Genomic DNA, 20,251 nt, shown 5'->3' on the forward strand with positions numbered 1-20,251 from the left:
GCTGTTTGACATAATAAGCTGCGATATGCTGATTGGCGCTTAATTGTGCATTTATGGCAGAGGTGGCCTCGGACAATGTTGCCTTGATGAGAAATTGACATTTTGCGACCTGCTCCCCGCGACCACTCAGGATGGCAGATAAGATGCTCAGTTGTTTTTAAGGAGAACCACTATTCTTCCCTCAAACACTTCTATCCTTCTGTTTGACCCACTTGATGAGTATAGATTTCACCACGGCCCCCTTTCAACGCTCTAACTATAAGAGGTTCAAAACGATACCAGCCCTTATAGACAAAGGATAACCTTGCTCTTTCAATGTATTGATTCTTTATTAACTAGGTGGCTTAATGCAATGAAATGAGGGATTTGAATGAGCCCCATTTGGGGTGTTTTGAATAAAAAGCTTGCACTGTTTATGAATGGCTACAATGAACCTTTGAAGCACCACAGATGCAGGATATGCTGATACAAAGACCAGTAGGAATATGTCACAATGTCAGAGTGCTTTGCTGAAAGAATATGAGTAAAGAGCAGTTTTCATCTTTTATGGATGTTACACTTTTTCCACAGGTGTCAAACAATTATCTCTATAGCAATGTCTAAACACTACATCTTACAGACGAATCACAGGTTTGTCCTCAGAAGTTTCTACTGTCTTTTTCTTGTTCCTGATTGTCAGTTTGTCTGCCAGCCAAACTGTACTTCAAACTGAAGAAGTCCACAGTTGAGTAGCTATTGTGTTTTTACTGAAAATTTTAATAAAACATCGCTTATTCATTTCTGTTTCCATTCCAAATGTTGAACAGTTTTAAATTTGTCTTCCCTGTAAACACAAGTAAGCTATGTGGCAGAGTCATAAGTGGTGAGTAAAAATGACTTCTATACATTCTACAAAACAGAAAAAAATACAACCACAGATGGAGTGTTTTTTTTTTTATCTCCAAGGTTGTCCCTCATGCACATTAGTCTCTATTGGATCTTAACAACTATCATATGGGTCACAAACAATTTATTTGACAATACAACCAACAAAGTTTTCTCCAAAATGGTCTGTATAGATAATTTAAAATCAATACAAAAATAAACAATGAAGTTTGACTTCCCCTTTAAAAAATGGACAGAGAGTCTTGACGGAGTAACACAAATTTTGAGGATACACATGAAATATATGCACATTGCATTTCATCAAATACAAAAAGAAAAACAAATGAAGGCAACAGTTCTTGGCTGAATTATCTGTGCTGCATCACTATATTAAGGGCATGACGATTAATACATACATAATGAAAAGCAATATACAAAATTTCAGAGATAAATACATTATTTATAGTTGATATGTTACAAAATTTCCCTCAGTGAGCGCAAGTGTGTATTGGAACAGAAATATGACAATGAACTACTATAGTCCTACATTGTCAATGGATTGTAATTTAGTTTTGGGGTTTTTTTCTTTTTTTTTTCTTTTTTGTTGATCTAAAAGAACATGAAAAAGACAGATGTATAAATATTTAGCACACGTTTGGCAATATCACAATAGTCTACAATTTTTTTTTTTACCACATATAAAACACATAAGGGAGTTGGAGCTAGGGGGGGGAGACTGCTCCTCATCAACAAGAAACAGACTTCACAGTAGCCTAGGAATGCATTAATATACAGTGCTAGCAAAAAAGTTGAAAAACATGGCAAAACACACTTGCTTAAAAGGAAGCTCTAGACATGGAAGTACATCATATTCATCAACAGAGCAGTGTTTTGTACACATCAGTGTGCTTGTTGAATCAAAGAGGATTTTTTTTTACTTTTGAAGATGATTTCTAGCTACAATAAATTACAAAATTTAAGTTAAAATGCAGGAATGAAACATGATACAACGTTACCCACCCAGCCCTGCCCCTTTTTACTCGTATTTGTTGTACTTTTATGATCGATTTTCTACATTATATATCTCATATATTTTCCAGTTGAAATTCAAACTGTCTTGGCCCCTGTGTATTTTTCTCACACATAAAAATACAAAAAAGTCACATTATAAAGACACACAACTGTTGTGAATCTATTAAAAGAGAGTTGAAACAGAAAACAATTTCTGAGGCAAACAAGTTCATTGGCAAATGTACTGTACATCAGTGTTTTTACTTTACAACCAGATGGTGAGTCCACAGAGTCCCTTCCAGTATTGAGCGTGTGGTTGATTGGACAAATCCGAGACCGAAGCGCAACCCGACAGGTATACAAAATAAACACTTCATCATCCTGTGTCCTCTTCAAGGGTGATAAAATGGGAGGAGGGTGGGGGAATAAACAAACAAAAAAATCCCACAGAAAAAAAATATTGTTCATCATGAAATCCTTTTTTTTCTGCAGGCTGTGAAAGTCAATGAAAATTAAAAAAGAAAAAGTCTTTCTTTTCTTTCTTTTTTTTTTTCTTCGTCTTCAAAAACAGAACAAGCGGTGGACTATACATTGCACCAGCCTTTTGCAGTGTGCTGAGGGGGTGCCCTGTGAAGTGGTAGTGGGTAGACTGGTGCTTGAGATGACGAAAGTGCATTTACATTGGAGGGACAACTAGGCCGGACATGGCTGGGGACAAAAAAGAGAGAAAGGTAACGGAGATTAGTTTATTAGGCTAAAGCAGGTATGGATATAAGTATGAAAAACTATTAAAGTGTTGTAATTTAGTGCATGCATGGCGTGTGTGTGTGTGTGTGTACGTGTGTGTGTGTGTGTGCGTGTGTGGCCATCTGACAGTGCGCAAGTGCGTGAATGTAAGCCTTAATGTGCCTGTTTGCGTATGAGCCTGTGAGTGTTTGCCGTGTCCGCCAGCCTGCTGCTGCGTGTCCTCCTAACGGGGAGAGTTTGAAAACCTCCCTCCTGCTCTGACATTTCAGCCCCCAGCACGCCAGTCCTGCTATGTGTGATATTTCTCCTGGCATTGGGGTAATAGCAAACACTGGCCCAGACTCCCAGGAGACACAGCCGTGGTGACGGCAGAGCAACAACACGGTCACTTCCCACAATGCCACAATGCTACAGTACCAGACACCCAGACTCTCCTCTCCGCAAATTCAGTCCTATCACTTCCTTTCCTCCCGTCATCTCTTCTTTATCCTTGACTCTCCAACACCGAGCGGCACATTAGTCCTACGTTTCCCCATTCCCCAAGTTATGCCTCTGCGTCATTATCCAAGAGAGATTAGGCAAGATCAAAGGTAGCTTCCGTTATTTTACCGAGACCATCTGCTTAGGATATCATTAGCAACTGTACCTCACCCTGAGAGTTTATATATTCAGTATTTTCACACGTTTTAACAATTAGGCGACTAGTGAAGTGCTGGGATGATATATTATTATATTGCTCTGAGTATATTTGTAGAGTCATGGTTGAAATGCTTTTAAGTTTGCCAGCGCAGATGATGGCAAGGCATTGCTCATTAATTTCTGCACAACATGTATTAATAAGTATGAACGTGTAGCAAGATGAACTTTAATTTCCCACTTCATTAAGCCCAATGTTATTAATCTTGGGGCACACACTACGGCTAAGCTTGTTTTCAAAGCAATCATGTTGGTCATGACACATGCACAAAACCTAATAAACATAATTACTAAAACAATTCTGGGAAGGTCTTTTCCTGCGACATCAGAGGGGATCATTTGTATGAAAGGGCAACAAGGATGTATGTTTGTGTGAATGTTGGCGAAGACGCAGGATGAAGCTTGCGCTCCTACGCTTGTGCGTGTGTGCAAAGGCATGCTCTGTGTGAGTGTGTGCGTCTGAATGTAAACTGAAAGGTGTAAATTGGCCTGTCAAAATGCATATATTTGTAATGATTAATCCCTCACCAAACCGGACAGAGGCCTGAGCAGCGGTATCTGACCAGTAGTCCGTAGGGAAGGGATGAGGGGGTGAGGGGGGCTCACCTTGCAGTCCGTTGCCGTTGGCGCTGGTGCAGGAGGGGGGTGGGGAGGCCTGGGGTCGGACCACAGGGGCGAAGGCGCTCTTTTGTTTAACTGTGGAGACGATAGGGAAGGAAAGGAAAGGAGGGAGGGTAAGAGTGAGAACGTGCTGTGAGTAGTGCTCAAGAGGGAGAGGGCAGTTAAGGTAAGGCTGGGATAGTATTACTGCCAGGGGGGATACACGATCAGTACTCACAGGCCCCTACCATCAACATCTTGCCCAGTTGAACAAACACAGGTGGCAAACGGTGAAAGACAAAATGAATATTTCTTTGATTCTAAGCTGCGCGCGTGTTCTCCAAAGTGCTAAAACTAAACAAGCCCCCGTGAATAACCGGTAATATATTATCACCATCGGTAATTTTATAAACCCCCGTCAGAAATGATTCATAGAAGTGAAAACGAATGTGGGAGCTGGAATTAAATCAGCAGCAGCTTAGTGCTACTACAGCGTGCGATAGTGGCAAGCTACTCACTTCCATATGGGGAGTTGGCAGAGGATCCGTTGAGGAACCCAGGGGAGCTTGGCACTCCCAGGTTCATACCGGCATTGCCGTAGCCATTCATGCTGTTGCTGACGGTGTTGTAGCTCGACTGCTGTGGGGTGCTGCTGGAGATGTAGCCCCTGGGGGACACGCTGCTGGTGTTCCGGCTGTAACCCACTGAACAACACAAGAAAAAAGGAGAGGGATATTTTTTTAATGTATGTGGAGTGTTTGCTAATTACAGTAAAAAAAAACAATGGAGTTTTGCTGTTGCAGTAAAAATTTTATATTAACGCATGCTGCGGATGCCAGTTTAATAAGAAGAGAACTTGACACGTTAATTGGACCCTTTTAAAAAAAAAAACAGCGTTCAGACATAATTCCTGTTCAATTTTCTTACTTTAATAAGAAAAAAGGAGGGAAATGTAACTATTTCTCATTTTCCTGCAAACCCCTTGGAATACCCTCAAGGGCCCACCTACAGGTCCCCGCACCCCACTTTGGAAACCCACCTGAATTGCAGAGCCATATCCAAAATCTCATACCTTGGTCATTTCCTTGTGACTCAGACACATTGACTGCTAGTTGGCTGCTGAAGGAGTTGACTCCCATCATGCCGTGGGAGGCTGTGTTAGCGAGAGAGGGGATCTGGTTGTGGTTGCGGGGAACGCTGTACAGGGCCTCTGCGATGTCAGCTGCCCTCTTCAGAATGATCTCCTGAGAAGCACAGGGGAAGGTTTTGTTATTTATGTTGTTGTTTTTTGCTTTTTCTTTATAGCTGTGCTTTTTCTTTGATGCATGGTTCATGACTATATGGTTAACTCACAATGCACGTAGCCTACATTGTTCCAGATATAGTGGTAAAAATACCCTTTGGTGATACTAAATTGTTTCTTACTTAGCAGAGGTACAAGCATGCTTAAATTAGCTGTGTGGACACGGACCTGATTGTTGTGAGGCATTCCATACAGGGCTTCAACGAGATCAGCCGCCCTCTTCAGTAACACCTCCTGATGAGGAAAGCAGTGGGAGTAAATGTTAAAACCTAAAGAGATTACATTGGAGAGCCCAGTGGTACGTACAGTAACAGAAAATATCAAAAGCAACATTGCGCAGCAGGGTCGCGGGGAGCTTTAGAAATGTTTACATATTCAAACACTAAATAAAAGCCACCTTGATTTAAGAGGCACTAGAGCTGCATTTATATGGCACTACCATTTTACTCCTTCCAACCATGCAGAGCAGTGAATAATGTTCCCTATCTTAATTAAACTGGCATAGTCCTTTAAAAACAACACCTCACCCCTGATTCTGGGCTTCACGTTTGCTCCAGAGTTCACCGCTGAGTCCCCTCTCTTCAGAACAATAAAGTGAATTAGCTCTGGGTTAATCTAGTTCTGTTGTAATGACATTAAGGAATTTTTCAATTAACCTCTTTGACTGGCTGTTGCAAAGGACTTCACAAATGACTTCCCATCCAGCAAGAGCTGGGTGCTTGTGCCTTGGGGACACGGATGCTCAGGATGTGGTCTTATCCATGTCTGCATGCTTGCCCCCGCTTGACAATGCGGATTAGCTGTGTTGCTTTGGCTCTTAACACTGAAAATGAGTTGGCCCCGGATCCCGTTCCCCCCCACTCTCTTTCGGGCTTTCAGCAAGGTGGGGTTTGGCCCGTTTGTGTATCTTTATCTGCTCTTTGAATTCAGCACTTACAATTAAATCCCTCTCAAGCAACCAGGCTGCTCTCTTTGTTTTCTATAATACAGAAGGCAATATGCTCAATGAAAAATCCTCTCCTCCTTTTAGAGTGCATATAATCTGACAAAGGCAAGTTGCAGACACGGCTCTCGCGTGTGTTTTAAAACGCTCGCTTGTTGTCACCTGCTGTAGAGTAGAGATTTGTCGCCTGTGCTGTTAGAACCCTGGTTAAAAGCAATGCAAATCTGTCACCAGAAACATCTCAGATGGCGCTTGTTTTCTTCCCACATTCGCTGTGTTTTCTTTTGCGGGCCCCGGTAATTTGTCTGAAGTGTTCCATCACTTGGCAATAGCAGTGTGGGATTAAGACGGCAGCTGCCATAAATGAATGTAAACACAGCCTTCGCGCCTTCAAACAGCGGCCTCCAAGACTTGGCCTGCATTTCCAAGGCACAGCGTATGTAGTGTGTATGGAGCGTGTGTATGGGCCCTTTCATCCAGAGGAGCATATCTACCACAGTCCTTGATTTATCAAGATGAATCACTGTAGAAGCCACTTCCAGCGTATGCCATGCTCTCTTATAGAAACATATCGCTTAATCCACCCCAAGTTACCGGATGGGTGGCTCTTAGAATGGGCATTTACCTCTGAAATTGGTGTGTATGCTCAACGTTGCATGCATCTAGTTTGCATACAAATAAAGAATTATGGTTGTCGTGAGGCAGGTAGACTAAATGAGAGGACCAGCTGTCTTGATGTGTTCTCATCAGGCAGAACAGATTTCTCTCTCTCTTGCTGAGTGAGATAAAGTGGTTTTCTTTCTTTTTGTCTGCAGTTAATAATTACCAATAATCTATTCTATCATATTTCAAGATCTCCTACATGGCTCTCAATTTTAAACAACAATTAAAGCAATTAAGACTGTCGCGTTTGCAAGCCATGTTTCATTCTCTGTAAAACGTCCTCTCCCTCCTTGTCCATATGGTACTTTGCAGCAGTGACATAAGGAGAGCTTGGAAAAAGGAGGGAGGAAAACGATATTGCCTCTCATCCTTAATCTGTCGTTTACCGCGTGGTGTCTTAACTAACCAAGTTGACTCGCAGGGCTATGCTTAAGTGGCAACCTAGTCATATCCGAGGATGATGAGAAGTGCTGCACCCAATCAAGGAAGAAGTTTGTTTTCTTCTGACGAGACGCTTCCATGCGTATCAGCTCACGCTGTGAATACGATTAACACGGAATAGTGTTCTGAGGGCATTTCCATGTAAATCTCAATACTGCTCCAGCATAAGTGTAATTGGCTTTCTTGTCATGGAGACATATCAGAACACACCATGTTAAATTGAAACAATTAAAGGCTTCAAATGATTTCTGTTGTTCTGTGACAAATGCGTGACAGATTCCTTCTATTGTTTGCCATGCTTTGCATAAAGGTCTCGTGTTCCGCAACTGTCTAAATGGGACTGCTCAGATAACAGATCACCTAAGATTTAGGAGCCTTTTTATGTTATTGCTGAGAAAAAAGGCGACCAGGGGGTGGGGGGGGTGGGGAAAGCCATATCAAATGATGTGTTATAAAAAATATCTAACAATAAGGAGATGTGGTCTAAAATGGCCCAAATGTGATTCTTCAAGCAGTAGATTAACATGGATGTTGTATTTATATTATCACAGTTAATAAAAAAGGGCCTAGGTTATGTAGCTTGGAGTGCTAATGCCATTATAAAACTGTAAGGCAATTACTCTGTTAGCTCTAGCCTGAGGTAATGAATGCATTTAGAAGCATAGGGCCATTAGATGAAGGTACTTCAAAGAGCACAGGAAGAGAGATTCATTTAAATACATGGGTAATTGCTTGACATGAACACATTTGTAATATTTTCTCCTTGTGGATTACACAAAGAATTGGAAAAGAATGGGCTTATGCTCATTTTGGGAGGAAAGAAAAGAATCCAAAGCAATCAGCTTAATAATAAAACAATATTGAGTTTCCACTTTTAATTTCATAATGAATCTAATTTGTTACAGAAGAGAGAAATTGAGTGTGATATAATGTGATATCCAGTCTATTTGTCCATTACTGCCAGAGGGCACAAAATGGTATTATAAATTGTCTTTTTTATATTATGAATAGAAAATTGTTTTATAACAAGATCTTAAAAGGGAGGGTGAATTCCAAAGTCTCTCTTCACTTAACGCAATGCCCGCAAACCAATCTCCTTTCTCATCACTTGACTGCTCACACTTATTACTTTCATATTCACCCTGGACTTTGCATTGAATTTTTATATCTCCACTCCTCCCACAGGGTCAGACTGTCATCTACGATGTTGTCTTAGAATTACGAGGTAAACTTCAATCAGAGGCAGCTTCCCCCCTTTTTTCTCTGTGTAGCAACAATATTAGCGTGCATCCCTTGCTATCCATGAGCACTCCCATATTGGCTTTCTGTCTCCTTACAATTACCACGTGTCTTACTGGTCCCAGGGAGAAGGCTGGTGGAAATCAATAGTGGAGTAATATTATCAACTGGAGGGTGAAGTCATGGGAGGGGGGAGTAGAGGTGGTGAGTGGGCTTGGTGTCGATTTGCCTTTCTGCTAATGCACACCGCGCGTCCTCCAGCTTTATCTTCTTTTTATAGAGTCTCCCTACCTCACCTGCACCCTGTAATGGCTGTTCTCTATATGCCGTTTCTGTTCTCATTCCAAATGTACATGCCAGCCTCGGCCCGCCGCGGGCTGTTTTATTGGGAATGTGCTTTTGACCCCGAGAGCTGACCCTCAGATGGCAAGCTTAACAATGACGAATCACTTGGTGGGATCATTTACATGCCCCCTGAACCCCATATTTGGGTCCATTAGAGAGCAAATCAAATATTTATGTTGTTTATTGGAAGTGCAGGGTTTCATCTCACTCTGTGATTGTTTCATGCAAAGGCTGGGAGACCATGCTATATTAAGTATGCGCACACCCAGGAAACTAATCTTGGGTTCAGTGTCAAAATCTGTCTCAGAGCCAACAACACTTTGTATTCAAGGAAAAAAAGAAGAGAAAGAAAAGAAAGGGAAAAAGGGAGGAGGGTTTCTCTGTAATAAAGCTGTGTTAAACACTGTTGCTCTCTTTGTTCACAAGATGTGGATTTCACAAAGACACTGGGTGACTTTATAAAATAAAAACAGTGCAGCTAGACTGACCTGTGATGCCTGCGGAGATAGAACGAGTCATGTGGATATGAAAGGGTAAGTGTACTTTACCTTTTGGTCTACGTTTACAGTTGAAATTAGAGTAACATTTCATGTCTAGGTGTTGTTTCCTGTCTCCACAGGGACTGGGTCTAATTGAAACACTTCATATACTGAACCAGGGACTAGCTGTGATGTTCCATTTCTCCACATTGCCTTGGTCAAATGTCTATAGCTACCACACAGTCTGTTCTTTATTAAATTGTCCGTTGGACATTAATGATATTGCGGTGTAGCATGCTGGGATTTAATAGATAAGGTCTTTAAAGGTTTTACAGTATTATTAAAACTCTGAGGTGGCCTCCACTTTACTGCGTGCCGAGGGGTTTTGAAAGTACTAATCAGTCATATTATTACACTTGACACATCTGGAACGTCAGTCATCAAAATGGTTACTGGCAGGGTAGCAATTAGTGAAAACACACAGATAGATTTTATCAATCGGAAATGGAAAGAGCGCAAGAATCAAAGGGGAGAAAAAGAATAAAAGAATCAAAGCGGTTCTGCAGGGGAGGGTTTTTTTCTCACTGTTTGCACCCAAGTTTTCATGCTCAGGTCTTTCAATATGCCAGCGTCTTTATGTGCCACACCGGTGTGTATAAAACTGATGTGGCTTTCAACTCCTTCACCAACGTTCAAAAGAAAACAATAAGAAAGCCAAAGCATAATAACATGCAGTCTTTGTCTATTAGCCGCAGTAAGACTAGGGGGTTTACGGCACAGGGTTCTGTAAACAAAAGATTAAACCAAATCGAGCTGCAGAAAATGAAAGGAAAACATGAGTGGGGTAATGAGGGTGCAGACGTCGTTTCTGACCAGATTACCATCTCCACAGACTACTGGAGAGGAAAACGCCTGATTGAGCTATTTTACCACACAGAGAGTTTACGCCTCTCTCCACACACAAAACCAATAGCATTACCACGCTGGTTAGTGGGTAAGCCACATATGTGAAGAAAATCTGTTAGAGTTTTGGGTCATACTGCTCTGCTTGGTTGTAATGTTGTTTTGTTTATTTGTCGAAGAATTATAACCCAGACCGCTCTGTGTCATTATGGTTCTTTTGGTTTTCAGTGCAGCAGAGACACTGTACTGACCTTTGGTAACCTCTCAGGGTCGCCGGGGTGTCTGGGGATGACCTTCTGCAGCCTCTGGAACCCATAGTCGATGGTTGGCTCATTCAGGGCTGAAAAAAAGACGAGAGAAGGTGAAAATTAGAGCGTTGTGGGGGCTAAACTAATTGAGAAATGAGTTAGAGTTTACAGTAAAATAGTCATTTCCAAATCCAAACCTCAAGGGCCAGACAGTGTTTTATACGACACAAGTTCCTCTGACACTTGTGCCACTAAGTGCTATTCCATTAAAAGCCATGATGACCTACATCAGTCTGAGGATTCTTCAGAGGGGCCCTCCCCCTTTTTATCTGCTTGAGAATATTGACTAAAGCAAACTACATAGCGGCGGTCTTTTAATCTAACAGAGCCTTAATAATCTGTGAAAGGCTGTCCACACATTGATCTAGTGTAAGTTGCCGTCATTTCACCCTTCTGCACCAACTGTACTGCAACACTGGCCGTGTGAAATACGGCAGCAGATCCCATGGAGCCATTAATCTCTCCCACCCCTCAAATAGTAATCTGGGGCATGAAGCATATTGGGCGATGAATCAGAGGCACAAAGTAAATGAATCATAACCCAGACTTTGGTGAGAGCAGGGCGTTTTATGTCTGACAGTCCTAATGGGTAATTGAAGGTTTCCTTACAGCTCCGCCTGATTCTAAACAATCATGTGTACACTCATAGGCAGGACAAGGCGAGGGAGGCAGGGCAGAGGAGAGAAGGAGGGGAGGAGTGGAAGAAAGGAGGAGAGCAGTGTAAAGGGGGAAGGAACGACTTAATAGAGAACATCACTTCTCAATGTAGATATCATTTTCAGGAGAGTAACTCCACCGAGCAAGGCGCTTCATAAATCAATGGCTTTCTATGGAGACTAATAAGAGCTGCCTGCCTCTATTCATTGTTCAGCCTGTAATTTGGCCCATCACTCATTACTCAGCATGTAATTTCAGCATTAACACCGCACAGCTCGCTGAACCTGCTGAACACCAGAGAATGTGAAAGCAAGCAACCCCCCCCCACCACAAACACACAAACACACACACGCACATAGAGGCAGGCAGGGCCACTGGAGCACAAGCCAGGGAGTCAGGGCAGGAAAAGGAACATTTATGTTTCTCATTCTTTCTTTTGTACATCAGATACACATGCACAACCCCGAAACACACCCATAAGGCATACTGCACCTACTCACGCATACTTATGTTACTCACACACATACTTATAATCGAACACACCACTTGTGCTAAAACTCAAATACGGTAATTGCTAGCTCAACCGTGCTCAAGTGGAGCAGTTATGTGTTCAAGCATGGACAATGCAGGGTGATAATCGATAGCAAGGATCTGGCTTACAAATACAGTGATATTCAGCCTCATAGGCTGGACACACCTGAATAAACCCATGCCACAACAACATACACTGCTGGAAATCTGATTTGACATGTCATCATGCGTCCCGAAACGACAAAGGTCTGCCATGGAATGTGGGGGAAAGCCATCTTCTCCTTAATAAAGGATTGATCTGCCGTATTGATCGTACATGACAAGGCTATAGCAAGGAATTTGCCCCCTTTCTTTTGTTATTTCCACCCCCCTTCCCCTTCTTATCTATGCACTCTGGCAGTCCTGTACATGTGTGCATGTGTACACACACGAGTGTGTAGATGTGAGTGCATATGGCCGGCAGAGAGAGAGTCTATGTGCACGGCAGCCCTGCCAGACCCTGCTGCTCAGTGTGATGTAAATTGTGTATGTGTAAAAAGCACTCCATAATCAGGCCATCCATCATCAGAGGCTGTCAGTGGGCTCTCTCAGGGTGATACATCACGCTCTCCTGTCCTCTGCCTCAGTTGGGGCCTACACAACCCGCCAGGCATGCTGGGAACACAGCCGGAGAGACGTACAGTACAGGACAAGACCTAGGTTGGGAGAGGTGTTCTGTTTGATGTGCCTCTCCAATGATAATGATGCCCTCCTGTAAATGCATGTTTTGGAGGGTAGGGTCTCCTTAATCCTTGAAATGTGGTTTATGCTGGATTTTGTCGACAGCTTTCACAGTTTATTACACACCTAAATATGAAGGAATCGAAACGCCTCGAACTAAACCGATATTAGATGTAAAGTTTTCTCCGTCATGGTTTAACACCTGGCAGAATCGCCTGCAGTTGTCGTCCAAGCGTCAGGCATGATCTCTACATGTCGACATGTCACCATCTCATCTATCATGGAGATGATCTTTGTAACAACCCCGGCATAATGAAATTGGTGACACGGACCGCCATCTGCTATTGATTTCATGCAAATGCTTTTGACAGCTGATGGAGACTTGCATTAGCGCTAAACGGTGCTGTCAGTTGATGAGTTGACAGTTTTGTAGTCATAGCATGTACACTAGTGCAGACAGACACAGACAATGTCAATAATCCTGTAAGAGCTGCTGATGATATATACTGAGCACTTATATTCAATCTAGACAATAAATGTGTTATGAGTGCAGTCGTTGCATTGCGCCTCACATTTTTTCTTTCAGGCAAAGATTTTCTTTCATGTGCTGAGCTTTTACAAGAATCATTGGGACTACTCGCCTTACTTTTCCTCACACCACACACATTGACAGCAGCCCCACCTCTTCACCTCATGTCTTTTTTAATCCTTGACACATCATTATGTTCCAACTTCACACTCTGTCGTAAACTTTACTCTCTTCTAAAGAGCAGCTCTGTGATGCCCCGGCATGACTCGATGCATGCCAGAATTTGTTTGCTCCTTCCAGTACAATATGGAGAGAGAGGTGGGATGAGGGTGTGGACAAAGCATGCCCCCCTCCCCCTAACCTCCTCCTTACCCCTCCTTGTAAGGCTTCTCAATCGCTGCAAGGAAACATGAAACCCTCCACACACATCCCATAAATCCTGAATTGGGTGGGGAGTCTAGCCGAGGGGAGGGGGGGGGGACTGGAGGAGGTATGATACGGGTGGGGGGGGTCGCTGGCACGTTCCAGTCACGCCCGCTTCCCGGCCCGCGGCCAATCAATACCACTTTCCTGTTTTAGAGGCGGGTAATTATGAGGTGGAGAGATTGTGTGACCTCTCACCCCTGCTGCATTACTCGCCTGATATTAAGATAAATTGCCTGATTTTGGGTAAACATATGCTGCAATTCAAACTGTCAGCACTGGTTTGCTCAGGGATAATTTGTATTGATCTCCTGGCTTCTTCCCCATTTTGCTTACTGACCTCATGGATAATTAGAGAAAAAGAGACACGGGGAGGTAAGGCAGGGCTTGCATTTGAATACTTTGCAGGAGAGATGAAGAGCACATGCGGGGGGGATGTTGGGAGGTGGCAGAGGGAACATTAGAGACTAATAGAATTTTCATTTTCTCTCATTTTCGGCTCAGATTTAGACAGGTTACGTGTTTTGTTCAATTATATCTCTTTTTTTCTCTTTCCCTGCCTGTCTTATATACACAGCGATGGCCCGGGGTTTAATTTCTGTCGTGATACAAATTTTACAAACATAATGAGACAACAAAGCGACAGCGAATACATTTCAAGTTAAACAGCTGATAACAAAAGGATTTATTGCCATATGTGAGCAAAATTAGCATGGTAAGTGACGAAAGAACAGACGTGATAAAGAGTGTGCTTCCCCTTCACGAAGGTTTGGAAGAACATTTTTATGAATATTTCAGTAATTTTCTCTCTCCAGAGAGTGAATGATCATGTTTCAGAATATGAAGAAATGGAATGCATGACTCGGTGTGCAGCTGTGACCATATCATTTCCAATTTTGAATATCACGCATGCGCACGGGCATGCATGGCAGGCCTTCAGTGAGATTCCTCTGCCTGGAATGTGCAATTCCCAATCTTATTTTGATCTGATGCCTTAATCTGCCACCCTTTCATGCCACTAACACATTTTCTCTGAGAGCTCCTTTAGCCGCCTCAGTCGAGCCACTTTACTTAAAATGTAGAGTGGATGGCGTGTACATGGCATCTGAGTGTGGTCCGCTGCTCCTTCTCCATGTTCTCTAGAAATAGGACATGAGTAACCGCTCTACAAGAACACTGTAACATGGCCGTCTCTGGCAGCCAGAAGTGCTTACATGGCGATACAGCACAGTGTGCCCACAGTCCATATGAAAGCGGATTGAACACTTGTATTGGCTTACAGTATCGAGGTAAAAACATAGGGAAATGTTTGAGCAAAGCAGTAAATTTAAAGGAAATTGTTCCTTGTTAAGTCTATGAGCCTGAATGGAAGCTCGCACAGTGTACTAGCATTCCTGCCAGCCATTACAGCTTATTACGATAACTCTATCTTTCCAGGAGATAAAAACCTAGCCTTGTTGCCATTTGCCAGCTATTACTTTCGCTAATTATACTTAACTGCTTCGAGCTTATCTCCACTCCTCCTACACCATTGAGCAGTTATTTTTTTCTTTCCCCTTAACACAAATTAGAGGTGGAGTGGGAGTTGGAAAGGGGGAGACAGATAAACAGCACAGGCAGAAGTTCATTCAAGTGTTATTGCATTTGTGACTTGTCAAACAGTCTAACTGAAGCCTTCTAGGCACCTGCAGTCTGTTAGATGGATGCAGTTCACAACAGCATCAACACACATAACGACCTCTTCTCGTCAATATTCAACAGCTGCGGACGTAGGACGAGCGTATATCTTCACAGCGTTGCGTTAAGGAATTAAAACGGACTCCTGTGCGTACAAGGAAGGCGTGATATTCAGAAGTCATGCTGCTGCTCCTCAGTATAAATGTGTTCCAGTGTTGAGAGCAGAAAATACGCATGCAGACCATCTTAAAAAAAAAAAAATCAACCAACACCAAACCAAGGCAAATTGAAATTTTCACAGCAAACCCACGCAAAGCAAACCTCATCTGTGTTAACACTGACCATATCATCTCCATCCACTGCAGCCAGTTATCACTCAGTGATTCCATCTCCAGCAGTCTCAAGATGAACAGGAAATTAAAATTTCAAAGATCTGCAGTTAAGATAAATCAATGGAGACAGATCAATGTTCATTGAAATTTCATGAACTTTGAGCCAATACAGATGAAAAAACCCCAGACAGTTACAGTCTCCAGCAGATATTGCTCCTGCAACAGATAAAATGTAATTAACACGCTTAAAAGGGAGCAATGTTACAGATTGCCCATCCATAATTCCAGACTCCCTTCATATCGGTGGTATTATTAGAAAGGGCCGAAGACACCTGTTCAATCCTCTTAGATGACATCTAAAGTACTTGTGCCACTTCTCTGAGGACGTCAGCCGACTTTCACACATTACCGGCCAACAGAAATCAAATGGGTTCCCTTCACAGCTGATTGCAAGCACAAATTAATATTGTAAAATGAAGATCAATACATGGACGGGGCACAGATCGATGACGGCTAAATTACGGCCGCATTTTCCCCCTCATTCAAGATGAGTTGTGTTTTCCTCTCAAAGTCAATACCGTGCTGCCTCCCTCATTCATTTCTCAATAAACTTGCCGATGAATTTCAATCAAAATGCGGCAGAGGAGGGGGCGGGAGGCTGGAGTTCTTTTAAAGCCCGTTGGGTGCAGATCATACTGAAAATGGGGCAAGAAGAGGAGGTAGAGAAAAAAAGAGGAGGAGGGAAAGATCCTCGTCTATCAAGAGCCCCCCTCCCTGCCTCCTGTGTCTATCTTTCCCGTGGCAGAGGACTGATGCTGTGACTTCGTGAGGACAATCCATTTTAAGAGCTATTACAAAACAGACCTCTAACGATACTGTGGGACAAAAAGTGGGTCCAATTAAAATTAAATCAATGAATACCATCCTTACTGGGAGGAAAAAAAGCACGCACCTATGCTTTCATTTTTCTCATGAAAGATAACCACAATGCATTTCACAGAGAGATGTAATGGGGGAAAAATACATGCTCAACTGCAAGTGCTTATTTCAATCAATTTCCTGGAGCTGGATTTCACAGGTCACTTGCTGATAACACGCTGTGGAATAATGCCACAGTGTGCTTCTCAAAGCCTACCTGACAAGCTGCCTGACAGTGGGGGAGTGCGAGCACGTGTCACGTCAGCCCTCTAATTGGACACAAGGACCTTCCTCCGTGGAACCTTGTCGTGCTCCACACAAGCTCACAAGGCCTTCAAACCAGGCCCATCTAACTTGGCAATGAGTGTCTGCTCCACTCCCGTGGAGCTGGTGCTAAATACCAGAGTTGTAATGAGACAGGTAGGTATGGGGATATGGCTAGTGGATAACATGCTTTGACACATGCTAAAACTGTTGTGCCAACTGGTTACAACCCACGTGACTGTGGCAGTGACATTTATAAATGCCTATGTCATCTTTTCTCATTGTAGCAGTTCATACTGCAGGGGGATTTTCTTTTTCCTCCTTTAAATCAGCCTTTTTTAGAAATATCACAAATGTTGTGCGGAGTGGCTTTAAAGGGTGCGGAAATATGAAGTCATTTGGCGTGTGTGTTTCAAAGAGCTCCTCAAAAGCAGATCTGTTTACATACCTCCTTGAATGCCTTTGATTATAGCATATCTTTGCTGTAGGCCACACCCCGTCGCTGACCAGCAACCAACCGAGTACCAAACCCAACCCATCAGGACAGGAAATGAAAAGGAAGCGCCTCATCTGATCAGCTTCTAAGTCTGGAACTTCAAAGTGACGGCAGGGCGGAGAGGAGACGCAAGGATAGGGACAATTCACGAGCTGGTCAGCACAGGACCCTATCTGATGTGCTTTGATAAAGACGTCTGCATTTGTTTGTTTAATTTTTCCCTTTTTTTTAGGGAGAGTAGGGTCCACCGCTGTAACACTGTGTTCCTCTTTCTAAGAGCAGAACATTAAGTGGGTTTAATTTTGGATTTGAGAAGTGGACTTCACTATTTATATCTCTGATTTGTGCATAGAGGTTGTCAGCTCAGTGTGGGTGCATACATGTTGGAGACTGGCATTAAATAGTTTGACTTTCATAAAGCAGGAAGCTTTAGTGGAAGTGTATTTACAAAGAACCCTTACTTCTGCACTATCAACATCTCCCTTTTCCATCCCTTACAAGGTTGACATTTCTTGAGCTCCACCAGTATTGAGTGAAGCACACATGACCCCTTTGTCCTTATGTTGATGAATGACTGCCTCATACCCATTTTGTCAGATTTTGGTGCAGTGGAGTCGATAGCGTCACCTTGACGAGGAAAGTTTGTGATCCATCAGCCCTCAAGGCTGTCTGGCCACAACTAAGGCCTGGCAAGAACAGAACACTGTATGGGGGCATCCGCTTCATCCAAAAATCCTTCACCCAGTGTGTGCTGCAGTCTTGTGAGGTCGAACGAATGGCTCTTATTACTGCCGCTTTACAGTGAAGGGAGAAAAAAGAAAAAGAAAAAACACTTGACTTGTACTAATAGCTGCGAAGCCATGCTGGTCACCAAAGGTCTGAAGACGAAGCACCCTGTCAGTGCCCAGCTTGGGAAATTAGCAAATAATGTTCCCTTCCCCCTGACAAATGTGTGACAGCTCGCCTTCGCCAATCATTCTCTCCTAACGTTATGATGCATGTCCTGGATCCCCACTGGAGGATACAGGCGAAGTTTACTGACCCTCAATTTACCCATGACAAATGGGGTCCCGGTAAATGTGCGTTTTCTGGGGCGCGGAAGGGGTTCATTTTAAGCAATCCTGGTTATGTGGATGTCACTGATTAGGATAAATAGTGGCTGAGTGTGTTAGGACTGCTTGCAGAACCATATTACCAAGAGCCCGCATCGTTGCCCCTGGAGGGGAGCACTCGTGGAAACTTGGCCAAGATAGAAAACCAAAAGCTCTGATGCAATTAGGAGCTTAAATTGGATGAATTGTACACTCAAGTTTTTATTTATGATTTACTCTTTCATACACTTATGTAAGTATGCAATAAAAAGGTGAAAATGCTGCAAATGAGGCCAGAAAATTGAGACCTTTTGGTTTAGAAATATTTAATCTGGCCCGCACGTACAGGTTTTAGGGTTTAATAAAGTGAAAAGTATAATACAGTATTGACTCAGATACAGCCAGGACTTTCTCCTTTTGATTTTCTACAACCTTGCTGACAGCTGGTTCTACCAGTCCTGTCCTGACCAATAGATAACCAATATATGGATTAGACAGAGGACAAATCAGCAAGCTCCAAGGGACGACAAGCTTTTTAGAAGGTAAAAGGTATAGACTGTAAAACATCAAAATAGGCAACAAGTCATTCCTTTAAAAATGTGCCACTTAAAGAACGGATATAAGCTATTTAAAGCAGTCGGTAAACTGCAGGCTTCTCAAGTTTTATATAGTATGTCTGTTTGTCTCATTAGTGTTTTAAACATTCAAGAGTCGATGCCAACAGGATTATTTGACATATACTACACCGTGCTCTCTTTCTGAGAATGGATTGTGAGTTTTGGAGCCGTTCCAGGGTGCTAACCCGAGTGAGGACATGTCCCTCTGCTGTTCGAATTGACTGCAGTCTCCTCTGTGTTGACTCTTGGTAATTTGTGATAATTTCTTAAATTGAGCGAGTTAAATTTCCACAATTAGGGTGGTGGTGCAAGAAGAGTCAACATAAAAAAAAAGTCTAAAAAGGCACTCCTCTCAAGCCGTGCTCTCAAGTCATGCTTGAAGCCATATGCTTTGATAACTAGACCTTTGATATGCACACGGTGCTCTCCAATATGACACCGTGCCTTTCTGTGCCTTTTAGACAGCACTGTGTCACTACATGCCCTTTTCAGCCCATGTAATGTGCTATTATAACTCCAAATCTATTTGCAAATGAAGTGCCATTTGCTCAAGAGTCAGAAACAGAAAGAAAAGCTATAGCTGGAAATGAGTTTCATTCTTAAATACAATATCTGTTCTCTTGCACTCAATGCATCAGCCAATTGTCATTTTAATGTCCGAGAGATGTAGCTAACATCCTTTTACCTACTGTACGTGTGGAAGCAGTGATATCTTTTTCTAGCGTTATGCATTCTGCTCTTATAACGGTTTCGTTCTCTCAAGCGTCAACCCCTGTACAATCAGGGTAAGCCACATAGGGAATAGCAGAGCAGAGGAGCCAGACCTGTCTATTGGTGACTTTCTCTTTTAATTCACCACACTAATCAATTGTACCACCGTTGCCTCGAGGGGTAATTGTATCTTTATACTAACTGGAAGTGAGTAGGAACCCAGGGAAGACAGAGAAGAAGAATGGTGGGAAAAAAAACAACAAAGATAGGGAGAAGGGGACACGTTTCCCCAGTAAAACCTGATGGTAATCATCCCAATCCGCTTAGCCTCTGTGACTAATGGGGTCTGTTCTTAAGGGACCTGGCACTTTCACTAGGGTGCTATAGAAGCCATTAATGTCTTAACTTATACACCTTCTCAGGGCTGCACAGTAACACATGTACACACATACACACACATTTCCCCCTCACTCACTCTCATACAAATACACACATACACTTACGCAGCCACACTACACTCCTGTTTCATTATCCCAGTGCCTTGTTGGCCTCTGCTCTGCTCCTGCTAGGGAGGTTAAATGCAGGAGAGCTGGGCCAGACTGCATGGTTGGAGGAGAAGGGGACGGGTGGTGGTGGAGGTGGTGGTGCTGGAGATTTTAGAAGTGGGAGGGGGGACTTGATGAGAAACAGCTGCCCCAGGATGGAGGGGTCTGGATGGGGATTTTGGGTGAGGGAGTTGGGGG

At 43.0% G+C, this 20,251-nt stretch overlaps 1 protein-coding gene across 6 annotated transcripts in view; it reads right to left on the reverse strand.

The window, feature by feature from the left end:
- Positions 1-2,405: 2,405 nt before the first annotated feature.
- The window catches only part of LOC102205400 (EBF transcription factor 3), a 65,775-nt gene continuing 47,929 nt past the window's right edge, over positions 2,406-20,251 (reverse strand). For 3 of the 6 annotated variants that reach the window (XM_005727454.2, XM_005727453.2, XM_013909386.1), the window contains exons 11-16: positions 10,486-10,574; positions 5,390-5,455; positions 4,991-5,162; positions 4,437-4,622; positions 3,925-4,014; positions 2,406-2,583 (exon numbers count right to left, since the gene is read on the reverse strand). In XM_005727454.2, coding sequence (XP_005727511.1) covers positions 2,552-2,583; positions 3,925-4,014; positions 4,437-4,622; positions 4,991-5,162; positions 5,390-5,455; positions 10,486-10,574 — 635 coding nt within the window. In that variant the 3' untranslated portion in view covers positions 2,406-2,551. Of the gene's footprint in view, positions 2,584-3,846; positions 4,015-4,436; positions 4,623-4,990; positions 5,163-5,389; positions 5,456-10,485; positions 10,575-20,251 lie in introns of all 6 variants that reach the window. The other 3 variants (XM_013909385.1, XM_013909384.1, XM_013909383.1) reach the window with 1 other exon arrangement.

Source organism: Pundamilia nyererei, unplaced genomic scaffold (genome assembly GCF_000239375.1).
Source record: "Pundamilia nyererei isolate P.nyererei 1_Seehausen unplaced genomic scaffold, PunNye1.0 scaffold00024, whole genome shotgun sequence".
Taxonomy (NCBI): domain Eukaryota; kingdom Metazoa; phylum Chordata; class Actinopteri; order Cichliformes; family Cichlidae; genus Pundamilia; species Pundamilia nyererei.